Source organism: Xiphophorus hellerii, chromosome 3, assembly GCF_003331165.1.
Source record: "Xiphophorus hellerii strain 12219 chromosome 3, Xiphophorus_hellerii-4.1, whole genome shotgun sequence".
Classification (NCBI taxonomy): domain Eukaryota; kingdom Metazoa; phylum Chordata; class Actinopteri; order Cyprinodontiformes; family Poeciliidae; genus Xiphophorus; species Xiphophorus hellerii.
Window position 1 is genome coordinate 6,921,825 of NC_045674.1, and position 23,511 is coordinate 6,945,335.

The 23,511-nt window shown below is 38.0% G+C and overlaps 1 protein-coding gene across 1 annotated transcript in view; it reads left to right on the forward strand.

The window, feature by feature from the left end:
- The first annotated feature begins 9,489 nt into the window (after positions 1 to 9,489).
- znf385d (zinc finger protein 385D) overlaps positions 9,490 to 23,511 on the forward strand; it is a 106,231-nt gene continuing 92,209 nt past the window's right edge. Inside the window, exon 1 of the mRNA XM_032558641.1 lies at positions 9,490 to 9,702. Within this exon, the coding sequence (XP_032414532.1) occupies positions 9,681 to 9,702 (22 nt within the window). The 5' untranslated portion in view covers positions 9,490 to 9,680. The remainder of the gene's footprint in view (positions 9,703 to 23,511) is intronic.

Here is a 23,511-nt window from a genome sequence, read left to right on the forward strand (position 1 = left end):
GTTTTCACTTCATAGGTGTGCCCTGTCAGGTTAATAAGTGGGATTTCTTGCCTTATAAATAGTCATGAAAATAAAGAAAACCCACAGAATTAGAAGGTGTGTCCAAACTTTTGGTCTGTACTGTATATATATAAAAAAATGATGATGATCAGCCTGAAAAAGTTTGGGAAACACTGCCATGGATTTATCCTAACCTGTTCCTGTAAGCGTCATAGGTAACTTTTATAGCACATCTGTGGCTAAATCAAACACAATATAAATTACAGGAACCATTTTTACTCGATATTTGGGGAACTACCTATGATATTTTACATGACAAGGAACCATAAAAGGAAAGAACACGGCCGCTTTGGTGTTTCCCTTTTCAGGCTTGGATTGGGCTTAACTAGAATATTTCTTTGTCCAGGTTCAGTTATTTTTAAGCAGCTGAGCTAATAAATTATTCGTGCCATGTACTCCGCCCTGTCAGGACAACTGAAATGCAATATGTCATTAACATCTTTTTGCTGCCACACCTATCAAGGGAGCTGCAACGAAATGACAACAGAAAAAAAGAATCTGCATTTAATAAATAAATATTAAATTTTTATTTGCTTGGGCTGTAAGAGTCATCGTGAGTCATTCATGAGGAGAAAGTGGAAACAAGACAGAACTCTGGTTGGCTTGTAGAGTACAGAGTTACACTGCTGGCTGATGATTGTGGAGTGTTTATGAACTGCGTTGCTACATAAAACTGTACAATGTCAAATGTGGCTTGTGTGTAACCCACCTTCATGTCCTCTGGAGGCATTGCGGCCTGTTTTTCTCCCACTAAGCCCTCTGGAATCGAGTCTGGTTTCCCACCATTTCCTCTCCACGTGTTTTGCATCACTGAACGAGCAGCAAAACGGGCGGCAGATAACCGCTCATACCTGCAGGGAACAGGACTGACTAAACAAGGGGTATTTTTGGGATCTTTCATTGTGAAATCTGACCTACCATCTAGAACAAGAGGCAGTATTTTCAGAAAAAGGGGGAGTTAAGGTGAAGAACATAACTGTTTCCAGTTACAATGATGAGTCATTCGAAAACACATTTGAAAGGCGTTTTATTTTGGAGGACGTTGACAAAAGCTATCGACTAGTCCTTTTTTTTTTTTGCTATGCTGAGGCGACTGAAAGCCTGTGGCAGTGGAGGAATAAACTAAAACTGCAGGAGAATCATTTGGAGTTGGCGTTAGATTGGAATAGAAATGGGATTTCAGGTAATTCGGCTGAATATGCTGCAGCTCCACGCTCGGCTGTGGTTCAAAACTATTGATCCACTCTTCTCTCTTTATGACTTTTTTTTCTCCCACCATTTAATTTCTCAGCAGAGAGGATCAAAGTGTTCCTGCAACAGTTGCAACATCCACCACCAACCATCCTTATTTTTTTCCCCTGTGAAATCTTGTAATTGAAAACAGATATCGGAGTTACAACACGCTGAGTGGACTGAACCGAACTCTTCACTTTAACGTCTTTTACGTCCATTACATCGGCTGTTTGTACTCAAGGGTTAAATATACTGCAGATCTTCTATAAGTCTGTTGTTGAGAGCGTCATCTGTTGGGGCAGAGCCAGGGACCTAAAAAGGCTCAACAGCCTGATAAAGAAGGCTGGTTCTGTTCTGGTTCTGTTCTGGAGACAACTGTGGAACCTCTGGTGATTATTATGCAAAGAAAGATTGTTAATAAAGTAAAGAAAATTATGGACAACCCTGATCATCCTCTTCACAAGACTGTCTTTGGAAGGTAGAGCATCTTCAGTCAGAGGCTTGTTCAGATTTAGTGCAGTACAGACTGCTACAGGAGATCTTTCCTGCCAACAGCCATCACTTCCTACAATAACTCTTTGAAGAATCTTAATTATTGAGTTACAACAACATTTCATTTGCTTTGAGGATTAATAAAGTATTTTTGAATTTTGAATTCTATTAAGATATTCGCCCTTTCCACGTGACGTCACGCACTCCATGGCCCACTGCGCCGTGACGGACGTAACAACCGATGGCTCCTTTAAAGCTAATCTAAAAACAGACATCTGTAGACTGATGTCGCTTTTATTTAGTAGATTTCACTTAAAAAATGGTCATACTGTGCTGCGCGGTCGGCTGCACAAACAGACAAGCATGCAAACCAAACTTGTCATTTTATAACTTTTAATGAGGAAAGATCCTGCAGCGACGGACAGTAAGTAGCCCTAAATCAGGGGTCTCAAACTCCAGTCCTCGAGGGCCGCAGTCCTGCAGTTTTTAGATGTGCCACAGGTACAAAACACTGGAACGAAATGACTTAATTACCTCCTCCTTGTATAGATCAGTTTTCCAGAGCCTTAATGACCTAATTATTCTGTTCAGGTGTGGTGCAGCAGAGGCACATCTAAAAGTTGCAGGACTGCGGCCCTCAAGGACTGGAGTTTGAGACCCCTGCCCTAAATAATAATGACTGGCAGCCCTCGGTGTAATCACGGATTCGCTTTTTAAAGGTAAGAAGATTAACGTTTATATACTTTATAAATAGGTAATTTTAGAAAAGAAATCAATTATCGCATTATGGAGAAGGTACGTGTGTAATCATTAGTTACCATGGAGACAGTGCCGCACCGTCATGTAGCCTAGCATGTATGGGAATAACTGGGTAACATCTCGTCTTTTGTATGTTTTTAATGCTCCGGTGTGAAAGGAAACGCTGTTTATGACATAGTGACATAAATGATGTGGTGTGAATTCAGGTAAAGTCGGTAATTTGATCAACACGTCAAGAGGGAGGAAGTTTCTAAGCTAGCTATTTCCAACTGTTGTAAATCCCGCCGTCTATGAGCCCCAACCAGGTGTGTTACGTTCACAGATAAATTAGCTCGACTCCAACAAGCAGAAGCCATGAATAAACTGGCAAAAACAATTTGGAAAAACAATTTCAGTCGCTCTGTTCAATACTCCCGTCCCTTCCGACGTCCATCATGGCGCTTCGAATGATTTCGTGACGTATTAGAAAGCATCAATAGTTTAGTGCTAGTGTCCAAATCACCTACATAAATGCAAATTTTTGAAGAAAAAACCAAATTTTTTAGTTTTTTTGATCGAACTTAAACATTATTGATCAACAATTCAATCCTCCACTAATCAAAAAGCAGAATCAACAATACGGGCTTGTAATCAACTTGGAATTTTGGATTAAATTTTATGTTAATGCACTGTGACATCTGGCACACATATCACAATTTGTGCTATTTCCTTTATACATATTTATATTGATTGTCATTTTCTTATCTCCTTGCTTTATTTTATGCTCCCCCTGGTAAATTATTGTTATTATCTTCCCGAGTTTTGTTCACAGTACAATTGTATTGTTGTTTATTATAATAAATAAAGTTTATTAAAAAAAAAGATAGTGTCCAAATCAGGTGGGAGTATCACTAGTGGTGTTCTTTGCTCAAAATAATGGTATAAATTACAAAAAAGAGCAGGAGTTTTCCTTTAAAAATGTAATTGTGGATCTCTGGATCGCTTTAATGCGTAATAAGCAATCCGATGCCAGGATTACGCAGTACAAGTTGTGTAATTGTTGATCAACAATTACACTACTGGAGAAATTTGTGTATTTCTCTACAACTGCTACTTCCCGTCATGGGAACAAGAAAATAAACTCATTTCTGGAGTTACCCGTCCCAGGACATTATAAAAACAATCTGGTCTACATTTGTTTGTAACGTTCAAGTTTTAAATGATGCCTTACTTTTATTCAGTGGTGTGTTTATAAACGTCTTTTACAAGGCGAGCCGAGCTGGGGGGGTCAAAAGGTAATGAAAAAGTCACTTGCAACACTAGCAGATTATTTTATTTATATTAAGACATTTTCCCATATAAAAATAAGTACAAGTGAAATAATCTGTCAATGAAACTAATAATTTTTCATTAATAGTCAATAGAAATTATTGACTCTAAATAAGCTCCCATATCTTGCTGAAAAGTTACTTATGACATAGTTTTATCTTATTTTAAGTGTACTTAGATGTTTCTACTAGAAACTAGATAAAAATTATTTGGTAAGATTTTTGTTTTTGCAGTATTGTACCTCTGTCTCTTGTAAATTTTAAGTTTAAATATCCTGTATCATTTATTTATTTTATTTTTAATTTTTTTATGTTAAATGCAAAATGTTTATTTTGGCTTGAGTACTGCTCTGAGTATGTTGTCCTTTCAGCAAATGGTATGATTTAGAGTAATCGATTACTAAATTAGTTGCCTATTATTTCTATAGCGCTCCAGACGTCACGTTACAAAGTTTGTTTACGCCGCCATGTTTTCTGAGAACAGCAACCGGGAAGCACACAAATCAATGAGAAGAATGGATGGTAGCAATTAACTTAACTTTCGGAAAGCGACAAACCACTAAACTTCAGACTACGAATCAGTGACCCATATTTAGCTTTATTTGTGCTTTTCAATTTGCATTCAATGACGGGATCCTGCGCTCCGAGCTTGTTTAATCGCAGAAGTCTGTATTTTCCTCCTAACTGGATCTTTAGGGATGTAATAAAATGTTCCCTTGGTGGTTTGTGTACCATCTGCTTCTTTTCAGGGGGTCAGCATCTTTATTTAAATTTTAAGGGAAAGACAATCAGATTTCCTTGGTTAGATTATAGTTTTTAGCACTCACCTCCATTTTTTCCAGCTTCTCTTCTCTCCATTTCCTCTATTTGTTTTGTGAAAAACAAGTCAAGAGTGTCCCTGTTGATCAGATAACCCTATAACTAATGAAAAGCGTCACTGAAGTGACAGCAAGATTAATGAAGTATCTTGGGCTGCGCTTGCATGCGGTGCACCAGGGTTTTTCCTGCAGAGTTGCTGTCGCGGGCTAACTGCTATTTATGGTGACAAATAATGCCCCATTCTGCCACCAACACCTGGAGTCAAGGTTAAAAAACACATTCCCCTCGACAGGATGAGGGAACGCGGACGAAGGGTGGAAGATGGAAGTTAGCAAGCAGAGACAAGGACAGGTGGCTTTTCTGATGCACAGTAAACTTATTTTCTGAAAACTGGGCGCAGTGGGAGGGCGCCAGGAGAGGCGGCGGACAGGAAGAATGGCAATGAAGGATTAATTGAAAACATCTTTGAAATACAAAGTAGTTGAGGCAGAGGACTCTAAAGGGGATGATATCAGAAAGGAGTGAAAAACAGCTTCTAGTCGTCATTATTTGCATGTTTTTATTTCACCTAAGTGCATGCAGCTGGCAGTGTTGCTGCATGACTGAACACAAAGATGTGTGTGAATGTGTGTGTGTGTGGAGCTCAGACCCACATCACTTTGATTAAGACGGTATCTTATTTGTAGTCGATACCGGCGGCCAAACCTCGGGAGCGGTCAATTTCATCTGACCTTCAGCAGCAGCGTTACAGTCGGGGTGTGTGTGTGCGTGTGTGTGAGAGAGAGAGAGTGGGGAAAAAAACATCCAGACAGACAGACGTTAAGCATGTGTGGGAATACGGGACCACAAAACACACTTGACTCAATGACAGACATAAACACATTCTGACGTTCTTCTGTCTCCATCAGGCTGCAAAAACAGCAACAGGTGCAACAAAAAACATACAAAGTACGGAGCCCCCTAGGGGGAAATGGAGGGTGTTTATTTTTTTACAATAAGTTTTGGGTTCTCTCGCCACAATGTACTGATCAGTTCACACAGCATAACTGAAAGTCTTTCTTATGATGGCCTCCGTAATTTCTGCTATAAAATAAGGCTTTTGTAAGATTTCCATGTATATTAATATCTTGATGTCTGAGGTTTTATATCTTTTTCTTTTGGATAGAAATGGACACTAAATCCACTTCTCCATCGTTAAATCTCAGTGTAGCCCAAGTTGAGAAAACGTTTTGTGGTTGACCTACCATCCAGAAAACACTTGCTATATTCTTGTTAGCTGTACAGAAGGCTCTACTAATGTTTTTCAAAGATATACAGTTGTATAATCTTATTTTACTTTTACTTTATAGCTTTATGTTTTTGCAGTGTGGTAATCAGAATTTATGGATGTGGAAATTTTGGTATAAATGGGATGTTTGTGTTTTCTTTAACCTTTGAAAGCTGGTGTAGTGTAGCGTAGCGTTGAGTGACGGATCTTTGATAATCACCAGTCCTCCTTCGGTTTGCATAAATTATGACAGATTCAGTTTAAACTTTTCAGTGACGTACGGTTTGAGCGTCCCCACCAGAATTTCTCAGAAACATTCGCAGTCTGACTGATGTTGACATTATTTATATGCATCTCTCTGTTACATAAGCCTCTTTCTGTCGGCATGAATTTGCCCGCATGTCGGTTGTATAAATTTGTTTCGATGAACATGTCATCTGTATTTGTATCTGCGCTTGTTTGTGTTTCTCAGAGCAGCCTGCTGTAGGTGTCTCTGGAGCGTTTTCTCTGCAGATACGAGCGTGTGTAGTTGACGCACACGGCTTGGTTTGTGACTAAAGATTCTGCGAGCCTTTGTGTGTTTGCGAAGACTCGAGATAAAAGCGAGCAGCCGTGTCTCATAGCTCCAGTCTGATATTTGTGCCTGTTGAGTTTGATTACAGCCAGGCAAAAAGTGGGAGAAAAAAAGCAAAAATTATGAAAAGAGAGTGACAAAGTGAAAGAAAAACAAGACAGATGGGAGTGAAATTCAGCAACAAAAGGCATTCTGAGCGTTCAAGAGAAAATAAAAGAGTGAGTGTCATCCACAAGGGGTGACAGAAGACAAAAAGGCTGATTAAATCAGTGCACTTACTGTGTTACTGTCACTCTAATCCTATAATCAGATTTCTCTAACATCAAGCTAATAATCAAGCTGGTATCTGTAATTAAATTCTCAACTGCCTTCCCTTCGGACAGCTGTGTCACTGTGACAACCAAACAGGAGCCAGAAAAAGGAAAGATCATTACGCAAAGCGGTAATTTACTCCACTGAAAATAGCCGAGCGCCGATGCTGAGTAAGACTTGAGCAAACACAAAGTGAAGCGGCTTGAAAGTTGTTTATTTTTAAAAGTCACACTTCACACATGCAGGGAGATTTCTGTAGAGATGGTTAGCTAGCAGCACAAATTCTCCATCACAGACTCAAATACACAATCAAACAATCAATCAACATGGGGCTGATATGCGACAAGCGGAGGGTAGAGTAACCAAAATTATACTCAAGCAAGAGTAGAAATACTTCAACATATTTTTACTCGAGTAAAAGTAAAAAGTAGCCATCCAAGAAATTACTGAAGTAAAAAAGAATAACTGATCAAATTATCAATCATTTAATATTTAAAATATTACATAGTCAGTTGGACCAAAATACAGCTCTGGAAAAAATTAAGAGGTCATTTAAAATGATCAGTCTCTCTGATTTTACTTTTTACAGATCTATGTTTGAGTAAAATGAACATTGTTCTTTTATTCTTTGAACTACAGACAACATTTCTCTGAAATTACAAGCAAAAATGTATTTATCTCATTTTATTCACAGAAAATGAGAAATGGTCAAAATAACAAAAAAGATGCAGCGCTTTCAGACCTCAAATCATGCAAAGAAAACAAGTTTATATTCATTTAGAAGCAACAATACTCATGTTTTACCTCAGGAAGAGTTCAGGAATCAATATTTGGTGGAATAACAGGAGGTTTTTAACGGGGTTCAGTTCAGTGGGCTTTCCAGAGCTGTATATAGTGAAGTGGAAATTTTGGTGATTTAAGGATGAAAATTACAATAATTCATATAAGTAACAAAAAATAATAAAATCTGACAAAATATCTTTTTTTTTCAAATTAGTTTCTTTCAATGAAAAAAACAAACTTTTGAAAATAAGTAAATTTGGTTCTAAATGGTCCAAAGTTATGGGACAAACTAAAGTTTTGCTACATATACAAAGTTTTATGTGTCAGAAGAATTCAAGCTAAAATCAGACCAAAAGTAAAGTCTTTTAGATATTTAGTCAAAATCAAGTTTAAGTCAAACATTAAAACAAACATGTGGGGAGATTGATTGATGTTTTAATCTAAGTCAGATTTCTGTTTAAACCCGAGTAGTGAAACAAAGAAAAGTGAATTAGTAGTCTTTAAACTACACTATAAAAATGCTGTTGCACAACCAGTAATTCAAAGTACAGCAGCATATTTTTCATTTTGCTCCCATTGTTGCGTTAGAGGCTTTATAAGCAAGAATAATGGTGAAATTGAGCCAACACAGTAAATCTGCAGCTGCAAAACCCTAAAAGGTGCCAAAAACGCCCCGCAGAGGAGGAGAGGAAAGGTTGGTTGTAAATATAATATGAATGTTTGTTATTGTTATTGTGAAAACATGGCTTTAACTTAGAGTCCATGGCTACATTTAAAGTGTTTTATTTTTATTTTGGTTTGCGTTTGTGGGTGGATTGACTCCAATATTAAATATTAAACAATATTTGAGATTTTTTCTATTCCACCCATGATCACAGTAATACATAAAGGCTCAAATACATGCACTAGTATTTATCAGTGTTTCCACAACTTTGAGTTTAGTTTAGTCAATTTGTTCTCTATTAGTTTTTTTTTTGTTTTAACATATTTTATCGTTTTTTTTCTGTGCCTCAGTTTTCCCCATCAGCTGTTCCTCATTGCTTTAATTACTCACTGCAGCATTATTTAATCACCTCTCCAGCGAATAAACTTCCACATTCAGTCTCCAGTAGTTCGATTCTCTGGTTCTGTTCCCAACATTCTCGGTAATTACCAACTTCTTTATTAAAAATCACAATTATCCAAACTGTAGTAAAATCACATGTTTAACTTAAAACACACCAGCTTTTTGGGCATCTACTGTCTGTGGCATAATTCATGTTGGATGTTTCATTATTTCAATCTGAAAAAGTAGATTTAAATTTGTTGATTTCTTTGCAAACACTCACCATTTAGCAAAGCCGATCAATTATCATTTTCAGCCTCCATTTTAGCACTTTCATTTGGTAGCAGGCTAAATTGATAAAAATAATGGAGTACTTTAATTCCACAGTAGAGAAAGCCATATAGTTTCAGTAAGTAGGTATAAGAAAATAATATCGGTATTTGTATTGGTTATCGGTTAAATGAGTTTTAGTATATTGGCATACCGGATATTGACCAAAAATCCAATATCGTGCATCCCTACTTTTTAAAAAAACATTATTTAAGAATGTATGTATTCACAGTATAACAGCATAAAACACTGGTGTTAACTATCTAAAAGAGCAGCAAATTTTTGAGAAAAAAATTCAGAATCCTGAGGGGGAAAAAAAGCCAAAGATAAGGAGTGTTTTGGGTGACATAAAACAAGGACGAGTCAAGCAGAAAGAGAGACTGTTGCTGGAAAATGTAGAGAGACACCCTGGAGAGCGAAAAGAAAAAAGCAAAGGGAATCAGAGAGAGAGAGAGAGAAAGAGAGAGAGAGAGGGAGGAGGACGAGCTAAAGAGGAGGGGAGGAACGAAGGGAGTACCAGAGTGAGGAGAGACAGAGAAGCAGCAGACAGAGCGCAGAATGCAGGCTGGTCACTGACACACACACACACACATGCACCGACACACACCTCTGAGGAGTGTATGAGGCATGCACACGCTGCTGCCCATGGAAACACACACACTGGCAGGAAATACAGCGAACCCCAGAGCCTGAGGAGACATGGAGAGCAGCATGTTCTTTGGTGAGTCTGCTGTGTTTCAACACAAACTCCTTCCTTTTAGCTGGCCGTGGACTGGGAACACTGGTTTCCATTAGAGGAAATCACCATGAAGTTGCTCACCTAGGCAACCTCTTTTTGTTTTAATCTCCCTGTGTGAGCGGAGTCTCCACTCTGACATGTAAACGTGATCCAGCTGAGCTGCTGTACTTGTTCTGGAAGCTGAAGATGGATCTGAGCAGATGTTGCAGAGAAGATCAAATTGCTCCATTAGGGCTTCAAAAAAGAAAAAGAAATGCTGAATTAACTCCCTGGGTGAATCCTTTTAAAAATAACTGCTGGTATTATTATTTCCTGTGGTAGAATTAGGAGGATTTATCATTAAGGATTAACCAATCAGTGCATTTGGACGTCTAGTATGAACCAGAATGTTTGCATTGTGTCAGGATTCACAGGAATTTGAGTTTCCATTTCGAGTGGATTCCTTTGTTTTTATTATGTTTTATTGTTTTGATCTATTGCCCTCACTCTTGTTTATCCATTCCATAACAATTAGTCATTTTTCCTCAGCTGATCCAGCAGTGCTCCTCTCGCAGCTGCAGAGCATTTAGTTTATCACACTCACCGTCTCACTCCAGAAAACACTGCTTGTAGTATTTCAGCTGTGCTTTTCGTAAATTTATGATATGGTTTAGTCCTTCTGATCGCCTAAAAGTGATCCTGCCTCCCTCCTGCATGTGTTTGAATCCTCAAAAATTACAAAACATTTGTATTTTCTCCAACTTTTTTAGTGTAATCCAGACTTCCCCCATTGTACTGTAAGCCTGGCAGCCCGCCAGGCTTTAATATCCCCCGCCAGGCTAAACTTTATTTATTTATTTTAAATACTTTAAAAAAAAAATAAACAAGTGATAGCAAAGATGGATTAAGCTAGGATTATAATTGATTCATTGAATCACTGTCCTCTACAACATCAAATAATTTGCAGGTATTAAAAATAAAAATACTCCGATCCAAAGGAATGTGCAGCTGAGAAGAATAATTTAAAAACTTTACAAAATGTGTATTTGTGCATTTAAAAAGAAATGACTGTTCACACGAAGTCTTTGTAAAGCAACCAGACAAATCTTTTTCATCCAATCAGAGTTCTCCTTGTAAATAGTTCAATAATAACAACCAATCACAACCAGCTAATCAAAATACTGTATGAAGCAGCAGATGTTACTAAGTAAAATATTCGGATTTAGGAAAATGCACAAAGAAATTTAATACAATAAATACTTTCATATGCTTACTCATCATTGTCCATTTTAGTTAATATTTCTTTACATTTTATTTTTTACATGTGAGCAGCATTACGTAGTGTGTATGGCTTTTTGGTTAACTCTCCCAAAAAGCCATAATTACATCGTTATGCGTTAAAATTTTCTGTGAACCTTTTACATTTTCTAACACGTCCAGCAGCGCATTTCTGCTCAAAAGTTTTTGTCGTTTAAGCAGCACATACGCAGAGATTCGGCGTCTTGGCAGATCAGAATCAATGATTTTTAAGATTGGGTTCCAGAGTGGATAAATTTCTGAACGCCACGTTCATGTTTCCGTGTCGCCATTCGATTTGAGCCATTTTTTAAACGATGACCTTGAAGCTCCACCTGTCTTTACCTAGTATGCGCTTCACTTTCAAAAATAACAAACATGGCGCCATTGAAGTGAAGTGTGGCGCGATTTGAATGCCATTGTGGATACAAATGGGACTGAAGGCCACTCCAAAAGCAGGAAATGAACTAAAACGCAGGGCATTCTGGGTAAACAGAACCAAAACAAACATGAGAACCCAATGCTAACATGCGGCAAAATATTAGGGCCATGCTAAGTAAATAACAAATGTAAATCACAAGAATAAAGTCAAACTATAATGACTTTATTCTTGCATTATTTCACCTTTATTCTTGTAATCTTATGATTTGTCCTTGTAATTTTATGTTTTCTTAGTAAGGCCCTAATACTCCGCTGTACTAATGGGAGAAATAACTCAGAATCTTTTACCAGAGACTCCACATCTGTTTACATTTTGTGAAACAAGAAGTTGTGTTCAGTGTTTCCTCCGGTGGTTCTCGGTGCAGCGCCCCCACAGGCAAGGAGGTGAACAGGTTTTTCAAAGAGTTTGGCTCAATTGCGGCAGTGCAGTGTGAAAGTGAACCATACCAGCTGAAAATGTAACAAATGTTGCAATTTTGGTCCCAGATCAAACCAAGTACTACCGAACTATCAGGTGTGAAAATAACCTTAAAATCAGTTCCATCTTGATACTAGTAAGCTATATTAAAGGTGAATGTATATTGATGACGTACCTATAATACCACGCATCTCCTTTAACCAACTGGTTTTGCTCAATAACCCTAGATGGGAGTTACTGGCAGCAGGAGGCTGTTGAAATTCCCTGTAGAGGAAGGCCTCTTCCATTAGTTGATAGGAAGGACACTGGAGGAGGCTTTGAAAGACTTAATGCAGCTTCCAGTCAAGTACTCTTCTCTCAGCTGGCTCACATCGGAGGAATAATTACACAGGGATCCGGATTTCTAAGGGAGGTGGGTGATTTGTTAAATGAAAGATTTTTTTTTTCTTCAGGGATTAAAGTGATCCAAACTTATAGACCGTGACTTGTAAGAGGGAGAAGGATTTTCTCTTGTTATGCTATACACAGAGGATGAGCAGTATCGGGTGAGGGAGGAAAGATGGGCCTGGAAGCTTATGAATGAATAAGCCGTCAGGTGCAGAGACAACTTGGGCTCTTTGAGATCCACTGCCGACGTTGCTCAGGTGTGAAACTGCTGGAAGTGGAGGAAAGGAAAGTGAAGGTGTTGCTGTTCTGTTTGGCTGCTTCTAATCCCATAAGATGAAAAGGGAAAGTGGGAAAACTCCCCGGCTCTCAACTAAAAGAGCATTTCGGATGGGTTTTTGTAGCTGGAGAAGCTCGTTTTACGCGTGTTTCTGTGTCATTTTATCTTTACTCCTTGGTGTAAAACACAACAAAAGGATGGCAAAGATCAGTGCCTGGATGTGTGCATCGTTTCAGCATTTATGAATGCACTTCTGAGTGCGCTGCAGGGGGAAAATAGATGCGATCTCCTAAAAGATTAATAACACTGTTTGTTCACCAGCTCTGCATTGCTCCTGTTTAAAAGCTTTCTGTTGGAGTGATTTATACCTGACCCCTGAACTCTTTGAAACAGGAGCCCAAGAACTTGGAGAAAATGGAAAACAGATCAGAGAAAGACTTTTCTCGTTTCACACAACAAAAAGTTGCCATAAATAAACTGTGAGCGAGCAGATGAGCCCTCAAAACATTGACACAGCAAATAGGAGTCAGAAAATTACATACATTTTTAAAATTATAACTGTTTTATAAACATATCTGTACCCTTCAACTTGCAGAAGTTACACAAATTGTGAGGGAATCTCTTGTCCACAGTCTCATTTTAATTTTCATTTGATGAGACTATTGTTGGCTTCTATGTACGGAATCACAGTGATGCCAAAAATATACAATCATCTTTAGCATTTTAGAAGATTCCTGAATGCTTTTGAGTGAAAGCTACTGGCCTTAAGAAGTATTCATAATTTCATTCACTTTGACAAAACCCGTGAAAAAAAATTGCCCTATCTAAACTTTTTAGAGATTTAGGCTAGCGTGGTTGCCTTCTTTAGGAGAAAACTTTTCTAAAACCCATTTTTTCAGGCGGACAACTTTTACCTAAATTTGTTTACTGCAGTTAAAATAACGTATTAGTTTTGCTTTCTGTTAAATAAAAACCTTCAAAGGTACAATCACTCATTTTACTCTGTAGGTCATCCCTGAAATTCTGTTGCTCAGAATCACAAGTCGAAGTGCGAACTGTGTCACGGAGTGTTAACTCAATAAAAACATGCATTATCTGCAGCATTGTTCACTAAAATGGCACACCACCATCGATGTGTTAAAGAAAACATACATATGTATTCACACTTAATGATATTCTAGACTTCTGCATTACTCTTAATTTTGATACTTTAAAGTATTTTGCAAGTCATATTTTACATGTTTTTATACTTCCATTTGGGTTTCTACTGCTTCTAAAAACAGTCCAAGCACTTTAATTGGCAATAAGTTCATGTTTATTTTTGGCTTCAAAAACCTTCAGGATGTAACATTACAAATCAGCAAGCCCCGCCCTTCCAACTAGTAACTCTGGGAAAGCCCAGCCCGTTGCCTAGCAACCTCAGCTAAGCCTAGCCCCGTCACCTAGCAACCTAAGCTGAGTTCCGGAACGTTTGGTCAGTTGCTTTTACCGCTGTATATGTTGGAAAATGCCTTTTCTTAATGAAAAAAATGTAATGAACATGTTTTGTATGGCCCATAAAAATATCCTAACCTGTTTACGGAAGCGTAATAGACCACCTTTATGTATTTTTAAAAGAAAGTATTTACTTTTACTCAAATAAAAATGTTAATGCGGAGTCAGGGAGTATATTTTTGTCTGTTTATTTGTACTTTTACTTAAGTACAGTGTTTGACTACTTTCTCCACCACTGTAGGTTTTTGAGGAAAGTGCTTATTTTGAAGTGGGATCTGAAAAATGTGTTTCAAAACTGATGTGTTTGGCTTCGTAGGGTCGACAAATGTTAATCAGGTTCTGGAGTTCTGTAGGCTGTTGAGGTTGAGTCGAAACCCCAAAGGAAATCAGCCCAAGACTTTCTTTTAGTTTCTGCAGGAAACACGTCCAGGGATTGTTGGAGCCGATTTAAAAACATCTGTGTTTATTAGTAAGCTTTGTTCATAATGGCAGAGAGAGCTACCGTAAGTTAACAAGACACGAATGGAGCCAAAAGAATGAAAAATTTTTTAAAAAGCCAAATTTATCTTGTAAAGGTTAATTGGAAAATTTGTGAAAGTGTAGCTCTCAGAATGTTTTAAATCCACCCTTTGTTCGTTTTAATAGGGGTGAAATGATTTTATCCCCCCTGCTTGAAGGGAAGCACTGATCTCACAGCATGTTAAGGGTCAGCGAATACAATCAGCAAGCTGCATAAAAACACAAAAAGCATTAATCACATCAGGAACGTGGTCGGCATGCGAATAAGCTTCAGTGAAATTCAGATTTATCTAATAATTGGATTTGTATTTGCTGAGGGAAATGGACGTGCCGCGCGAAAGCATTCTTTTTATTATGAGTGGCTTTGCCAGTGTGGACTCTCAGCCTCTCCAGACAGATCTTATCCGGGCAGCCGGCAGGTTCAGGACAACAAGAGGAGCTGGAGGGGAGGGAGCCAGCGCCAATGATTAATTATTAATGCCAGTCAGCGTCTTCCAGACATCATTTTTACTTTCCTGCTCTCTTGAAGCCCCGCCGCAGGAGGAAAAAAAACCCCCACTGCAGCCCAGATATGGGGATCCTTCAGGAAGGGCAGCGCAGAGGACGGCTCCAGTTGGAGGCGCACACTGCAAAAACACCATGTTGCCAAGTGATTTTGGTCTAGTGTCTGTCACAAATATCTCAGTGTGCTTGAAATAAGACAAAACTAACATAGCAGTAGCTTTTCCTCAAGATATAGGAGGTTGTTTAGAGTAAATCCTTAAGATTAATGAAAAAGTACTAGTTCCACTGGCAGATTATTTCACTTATAACATTCAAGATGTTGTAGCAAGACCTAATCTGTGCACTTCTGAGACAATATTACCAATAAGACAAATACACTGCAAAAGTACCAAATCTTACCAAGTGTTTTTGTCTAGTTTCAAGCGCAAATACCTTAGTGCACTTGAAATAAGACAAACTATCGTATAAGTATCTTTTCATCAAGATATGGAAGTTTGTTTAGAGTGAATAATTCTTTAATCTTAATGAAAAAGTACTTGTTCTATTGGCAGATTACTGCACTTATACCATTTCTTCATTGTATAATTCCAGTGCAACTTTTATGATACCTTCACAAAACCTAATCTGTGTACTTCTGATAATATACCTGAAATAATACACAGAAAATTACCAAAAAGATTATTACACTTAAAAAAATACCAAATCTTACCAAGTATTTTTGTCTAGTTTATACAGCAAATTTTTCAGTTACTTGCAATAAGCCAAAACAAACTTAGAAGTAACTTTTTCTCAAGATATGTGAGCTTGTTTTAAGTAAAATTGATGAAAAAGTACTAGTTCCACTGACAGATTATGTAATTTATAACTTATAAAAATCACCTAGTGGATTATTATAACTATTTTAACAAAATTAAGGAATTATTGCAGTGTTTCGAATTGTTTTCACTTTTCAGATGAAGGTCAAAATTTCACCTATAGCAAGACATTTTTCCCATGTTCTAAGTGAATGATGGAACTATTATTTTTTCATGAATATTAAGGAAATGTTCTAAAACAAGCTTCTTTATCTTTCTAAAAAGTAAGTTAGGTTTGTCTTATTTCAACAGTACTAAAATACTTGTTCTAGAAACTAGACCAAATATACTTGGTAAGATTTTGTTTTTGCAGTGCATTGATAGTCGCTGCTAAACATTTAACAACACTGTATGTGATGCATCATTTAGCACAGTCTCAAAAAGAATAAATAACCAAAGGCTAGTGGAGGGAAAAAAACTTTAATCAGTTTCAATCTCATTCAAATGTGTCGAATTGTCAGATCTCATCTGAGTTCTGCAGCTGAACATTTTGGGGCTTCGCACGCGTCTCCAAGAGCCTCAGGTTAAAAACAAAGAAGTGCACCCATTGGTTTGTGTTTAATTTGATTCGTCGGAGTTGCTTTTATTAATTTAAAGCCCTGCAGCCGGATATCAGCTGACATGATGACGAAGAAGTGAAAGCGTTGCATGTCCAGCGTCACGGCGTTTGAGCGGTGTCTCATAAGCTTGATGGGTGCAAATGCACCACTTCCTGTCTTCTAAGATTCATTTTTCATAATTCAGCAATTCCTGGGGGGGATATGACTCTTTAGCTGTTATTTATACATAATTACAGTTCGTTTTATGGAGATAGCTTACTGTGGGATTATCAGGTTTGTTTTAGTGGCACGTTGAGAATGAGAATACCGTCTTGGGAGGTCTACTGAAACTGTGTGTCGAACGGTATTAAAATGTATGTGACACCGGTACCAGTAATTACTCTCCCAGTTTATTTACACTGGTAATTAGTGGAGCTTTGTGATAGCTTTTACTTTAATAAATGATTAGAGTTTCTGTCTGCAGAACTGTGAAAGGGTTGCAAACTACCGGTAATTTATTTATGTTGTCCTTCCAAAGAGCGTGGCTTTCTTGTAATCTTTTAAATTTGTCTTATTTCTCTTTGGACTTTAGTAGCTTTTCTTTATAGAAAAGACACAATTGTTTTTCATCTAAAAGTAAAATGTGTGTAAAATTGCAAAAACACAAAATCTTACCAAGTATTTTTGGTTTAGTTTCTAGTGCAAATATCTCAGTACATCTAATACAAAAACTTACTTTCAGGAAACTTTTCAGACCAAAAATATATATTAGCTTGTTTTAAGTAAATTGTTTCTTAATATTTATAAAATAGTCCTACTTCATCCACTGGTAGATTATTACAAGAAAGTTTTCCCAGGTTTTAAGTGAAATAATCTGCCAGTGGAACTAGTATTTCTTCATCAAATAAGGAGTAATTGAAGTAAAGTTACTTTAAAGTTAGCTTTGTCTTATTTCAAGTGTACTAAGATATTTGCACTAGAAAAACTACCTTAGCAACTACATTTTAGACTCTTATTCTTCCAAACCAGAAAAGGAATTAGACCAGAGGATACTTACTTACTTATACTTTTCTACCAACTCCGAATAGGAGTATCTAGTTTATTTACTTTGGATCAACATTATTAGTTTTTTCTTCTTTTGCTCTTTCTTTTGGTTTGTTATTTTGTTTGTATTTCCTTTTAAATCCTGTAAAGCACTTTATATTGCCTAGTTGCTGGAAATGTGCTATATAAGTAGTTACCTTTACCTTTAGAAACTAGACCAAAAATACTTGGTTTTAAAATTTGCATAGACAAACATTTAAATTCCTGGTCCCCATGAATGTCACATTTATTGGTTGTATTTTTGGTGCCTGCATGGGAGGCTGACAGCGAGAGACAGTGCTCACTGTGCAATTAATCGTTTGGTGGGTATCATACTGACATCTACCCAGAGACCTCTTCTTCAATTGACCTTTAGCGTTCTATTTGTTTTGCTTTGCCTCGCCTCAATTACTTTTGTTTTCATCAAGTCGGAATAAGTGCTCGTGACAGAAAAATAGGCCACATAACAAAGCTGCAGACGGAACAAGCGAACAGCTCCAGAAACACTTCTGAGAGGTATTTTAATGACTGTGACCTGCAGACCTCTCAGAACAAACCGACTCTACTTGCAGACCCTCGATGTAGAGTAGATGACAGCTTCTGCTATGGAGCCCACTTTAAACCAACAGGACTGCAGTCCAAAAGCAACCATTATTAAAATTTATGTCCAAACTCTTTCTCAAAAGCGTGACAGTTCTTGACTGAGTGGCAGTCCGTTAATCAAGTTGTTTTTTTTTTTTTCTTTTTGAGAGTTGGAGTAGTATGACGTGGGCTGAGCGCTTTGGTTTCAGGATTAAAGTTTAGTTTAAACCCAGTCACTCGTCTTCCTTCTCTGGCTTATTTTTTTAGTCCCCCCTTTTTTTTTAGTAGTGACAGATGTTTAGGCCTGCAGACTTGCAGGAATGTGCTCATGTGTTTAATCATGTTGGCTAGATTATGAGAGTTGTGTTGCCTGTCCTACCAAAAGACAAAGAAAACAAACATAATAGAGACATAAACACGAACACTAATTTCTTAAACATGTTGAAAACCTCCACCGAACAGGAACCAGAGCTGTCAAACCGAATGTATGAGGCACATGTGCACCATTTACCCAACTGGCACTCCAAGTCTGACACAGTCACCCAAGGAATAACTCTATAAAGTCTCGGGCTACACTATGCAAGTGCTCTATCTGCTAAAACCTCATTGAGTTTGCATTTATGAGGTAATTTTCAATCTTTTGTACTCAAAACTTTTGTTCTCTTTCAAATATTCACTGTGCTTTCTCAAACCTTTCTCCTCGCGCTCAGAACTCGTCTCTGCTCGGAGCAAATCTCCACTTGGAAACCTCTCCGCTCGCTTGCAAATTGTTTTCTGCTCGCACTTGGAACAGAAAAGTACCGTTGCCTGGCAACCTCTCAGCTAACAGAGGTGAGAGGTTGTTGCACTCAGTGTAACAACGAACGTGTTGTAATGGGTGCGTTTGTTTCCTTCTACGCGTGTGCCTGTGTGGCTGCTATTGATTGTAGCAACCTGCGCCGCCCACTGGATGGAGGGAGAAACAGCAACGTCAGTTTTCTGCTCCGTAGTACACCAAACATCCGCTAGCAGTGTGCTACTGATTGCTAACAGCTACTGATCTTAGGCAGGAGTTTGTTCACCCCAATACAACAGTTATTTAGTTGGCCATAACATTAACACATTGTTCATGCCATATTGATGCCAGCCGAATTTCTTTTTTTTTGCTTACTTACATAAATTATTGCCATTTTCATCCTTAAAATACCAAAATTTCCACTTAACTTTATATTTTGGTCCGTCTGATGATGTAATTTTTCAATATTAAATGATTGATAATTGGATCAGTTATTCAGTACTTGAGTAGACTCTTTTCACCAAATACTTTTTTGCGCTCACTTGAGTAATTTCTTGGACAGCTACTTTGTACTTTTACTTGAGTAAAAATATGTTGAAGTAGTTCTACCGTTACTTGAGTATAATTTTTGGGTTCTCTACCCACCTCTGCTAATGAGCCTCCCTCTGCAGCGGGAGTCCACACTCATGTGGACTCGTTCCTCCAGCCATTTTTCTTTTTTGATTAGCTGTCCTTTGCGGCTGCAGATGGTAATGTTTAACGCTTGGTTCATGTCCGTCAGTATGAGTTAACATTTAATGCAACAGTCAATAAATGCGTCATTTAGAGGAAAAAAACACGTATAAGTCGCAGAACCAGCCAAACTATGAATAAAGTGTGACTTATGGCCTGGGAAATACGATTTGTTTTTCAATCCAACGACATACAAGTTCGTGGCAAGAACAGAAACTGTGTGGCAGCAACTTTCCTTCCTGTTTTGGTCAAACGGGACAAATTTGAGGTTTGTTTCAAGCTAACCATGTGATTTTCTGCACCACAGTAAAATTTAACACCACCACATTCCACTGGGAAATGTACTTTTTACGCTACACTGATCTGACATCTATACTTACCAGTGGCTCAGATTTTTAGACACAGAAGGACCACGGCTCAGTCGGAAGCCATAATGAAACATGTCAGCAGTTATGGAATGTATTGTTGTGACATTTAGGCTTAAAATGCGTTCCCTCTAAAGATTGGATCTTAATAATGTTGTTGGTCCTTTTCAGACCAACAAAATCCTGTGTGGTATGGAAGAAACCAAGCTTTTAGCTTTAGTCTGTTTTGCAAAAAATAGCGATACTTTATCATCTCTATCGCATTAAGATCTGGAGTTTCTGGAAGAATTGAAGAGTCAAAACTGTTTTTTTATTTATAAGTTCATCCATACTGACATTATTATGACTGGGTAAGCTTTGTTTGTTTGTTTTTTGTACAATTTTCAGATGTCAAAGACTGCCATGTTAATCTGTTCAAACAGTTATATGCAAGTATAAACATCCTGTTCACTAAGGATGGTGTGATGTCTCAGATATTAAAGGAGATCTGTGCTTTTATTCTTCCATTTTGGTTTCTATTGCTTCTAAAAAAAACAGTCCAAGTACTTTAACAAAAACACTCAGCCATTTTTTTTTGACAGTAAGTTAATGTTTTTTGTTGTGTGGAAAATGAGCCTTTTTAAAAATCTTTGGAATGTAACGTTACCTAGCAACCCCAGTAGAGCCCAGCCCGTTACCTAGCAACCCAAGCTGAGTTCCAACAGCTGGTTTTACTGTTTGGTTGGTTGTTGATTCACCATTCAGAAACCACTTGCTGCATTTTTGTTGGTTGGATTTAAAGAGATGAGATGCCCCAAATAGGCAGAACTGAACTGATTAAATCTCTTTATCTAAGAATGACTTTGTGTGGAAAATGTGTTGATTTTGTATCACGCAGAGATCCAACCTACCTTGTTTTTTAAGCACAATAGATCACTTTTAATGTTTTCATAGTGTGAAATGGTCAAATCAACACTACAACAAAAGTAAAAATGTTGTGAATATTATAGTTGAAGCTGATAAAAGCATAATTTTCCACAACGAAACAAGTCTCAAGATGTGCTTTATAAGTGTAGTATTTTTAGAGGTGGTCCAATAAAGCTAAAATTGAAGTATTTGACCAAAAGGACCACCATTACATTGTTAAGAAAGGGAAGAAAGTTGTATGTCGATGCAGAAAAGAAATTGTTGGCATCATGAGGAAAGAAGATTAAATGGAAACACTGAAGAAACATCTTAAGTCTGAAGCTAAATCTTAGTCACAAATTGGGTTCCAGATGGAGAATGACACAGAGCGTGTATCAAATTAGGGTGTTTTCACACATGAGGTGTTTAGTCTATTTAAAACATAATGTTTTACTTCTCCCTTTGGTGTGGGTCGTTTGTGAAGATGTGAGCACAGCAGTCGCATCAGACTGTGGACTAAAATTATTGCATGAAGCATTTTGGAGTCTTAATACGATTCAAAGTGAACTGTAGAGCGATTGGTTTATGGTGTGAATTTTAATTCAATCTCGATGCAACCAGCTACCAGGTGTGTGATGTGAACTTGATTCAAACACCTTCCTTGAGTTGTTTTTTTAATATGTAGCATTAAGACAGTGGTACAATTCTGTACAAACACAAAATCTTACCAAGTATTTTTGTCTAGTTTCTAGTTCAAATATCTTAGTACACTAGGAATAAGACAAACTAACTTATAAGTAAGTTTTCAGTAAGATATTGAAGCTTGTTTTAAGTGAATAATTCCTTAATACTGATGAAAAACGTCTAGTTGCACCGGCAGATTGTTTAACTTTTAACATGGAGAAAATGTTTTGTTATAAGTGAAATAAGTCAGTGGAACCAGTGCTGTTTTTAAATCAATATTAAGGAAATATTTACATAAGACAAGCTCATATACTGTATCTTGCAGAAATATTACTTGTAAGTTAGTTATTTCAAGTGTACTAATATATTTTCAGTAAAAAGTAGATAAAAAATACCTGGTAAAGTTTTGTGTTTTTGCATTGTTCATTCTCCAGGTTTTCAGCTTGTTCAGAACAAAGCATCTGCTTCCTGTTTTTACATTTGGTGCTCCCAAACCACACACACCTGATCAATAAAGATATACTCTGACTGGGTAAGCTCTGGTGATGATGATGATGGTGAACTTCCACAAATCTGGTTCGTCTTTGGGGAAAATTTCCAGATGTCTGAAGCTGCCATGTTAATCTGTTCAAACAATTATATGCAAGTATAAACAACCTGGTAACTTCCAGCTATCATACTTTTTACTAAGGATGGTGTGATGTCTCAGATATGAAATGTTTTTATTATTTCCTTTTGGTTTCTATCACTTCTACAACTCAGTCCAAGTACTTTAAAAAACGGCCAGCCATTTTTTCACAGTAAGTTAATAGTTTTTGTTGTGTGGAACATGAGTCATTTAAAAAACCTTTGGAATGTACCATCACAAATCAGCAGGCACTGCGCCGTTACCCAGCAACCTTAATGAAGCCCAGCCCGTTACCTAGCAACCTCAATGAAGCCCAGCCCGTTACCCTGCAACCCCAATGAAGCCCAGCCCGTTACCCAGCAACCCCAATGAAGCCCAGCCCGTTACCCTGCAACCCCAATGAAGCCCAGCCCGTTACCCAGCAACCCCAATGAAGCCCAGCCCGTTACCCAGCAACCCCAATGAAGCCCAGCCCGTTACCCAGCAGTCCCAATGAAGCCCAGCCTGTTACCCAGCAACCCCAATGAAGCCCAGCCCGTTACCCAGCAACCCCAATGAAGCCCAGCCCGTTACCCTGCAACCCCAATGAAGCCCAGCCCGTTACCCAGCAACCCCAATGAAGCCCAGCCCGTTACCCAGCAACCCCAATGAAGCCCAGCCCGTTACCCAGCAGTCCCAATGAAGCCCAGCCTGTTACCCAGCAACCCCAATGAAGCCCAGCCCGTTACCTAGCAACCACAATGTAGCCCAGCCCGTTACCTAGCAACCCCAAGCTGAGTTCCAGCACATTTGAACGCATTTTACCAATGTATGCACTGTACAATGGCAGTATATAAATTAACGGTACTGTATACTGTACTCTATAATGTATATTTACTGTATATGGTACCATATGCCGTATATTTCTGGTAAATATAAAGTAAATTTACCGTTTACGTAAACGGTAAATTCACTGTATGCCGATATACGGTATAAATGTGGTATATTTATATAGTATAAAGATTTTACTGTAAATATACAATAAAATTCTGGCAACCACAACTGCTGATATTTTACCGTAAATTAGAGATTTTTTTTTTTTAGTGTTTCTCCACTCCTGAGTGTCAGAGGGACAAAAAACAACTAAACTTCACTTTGACTTCTTGTGGTTCTCCGGTGGAACAAATCAGCTTCATGTGATGATGTTGCAGGTCAAGGGGAAAAAGTAAAAATCCCCAAACCTGAGCCATGATGGCCCGTCAGATCCCATCTGTCAGTGCGTACACTAAACACGACCCCGTCAAACAAATCCACATGTCAGAGCGCTGCAGATGAACTTCTCACACCAGCGCGGCTGTGTTTGGATGATC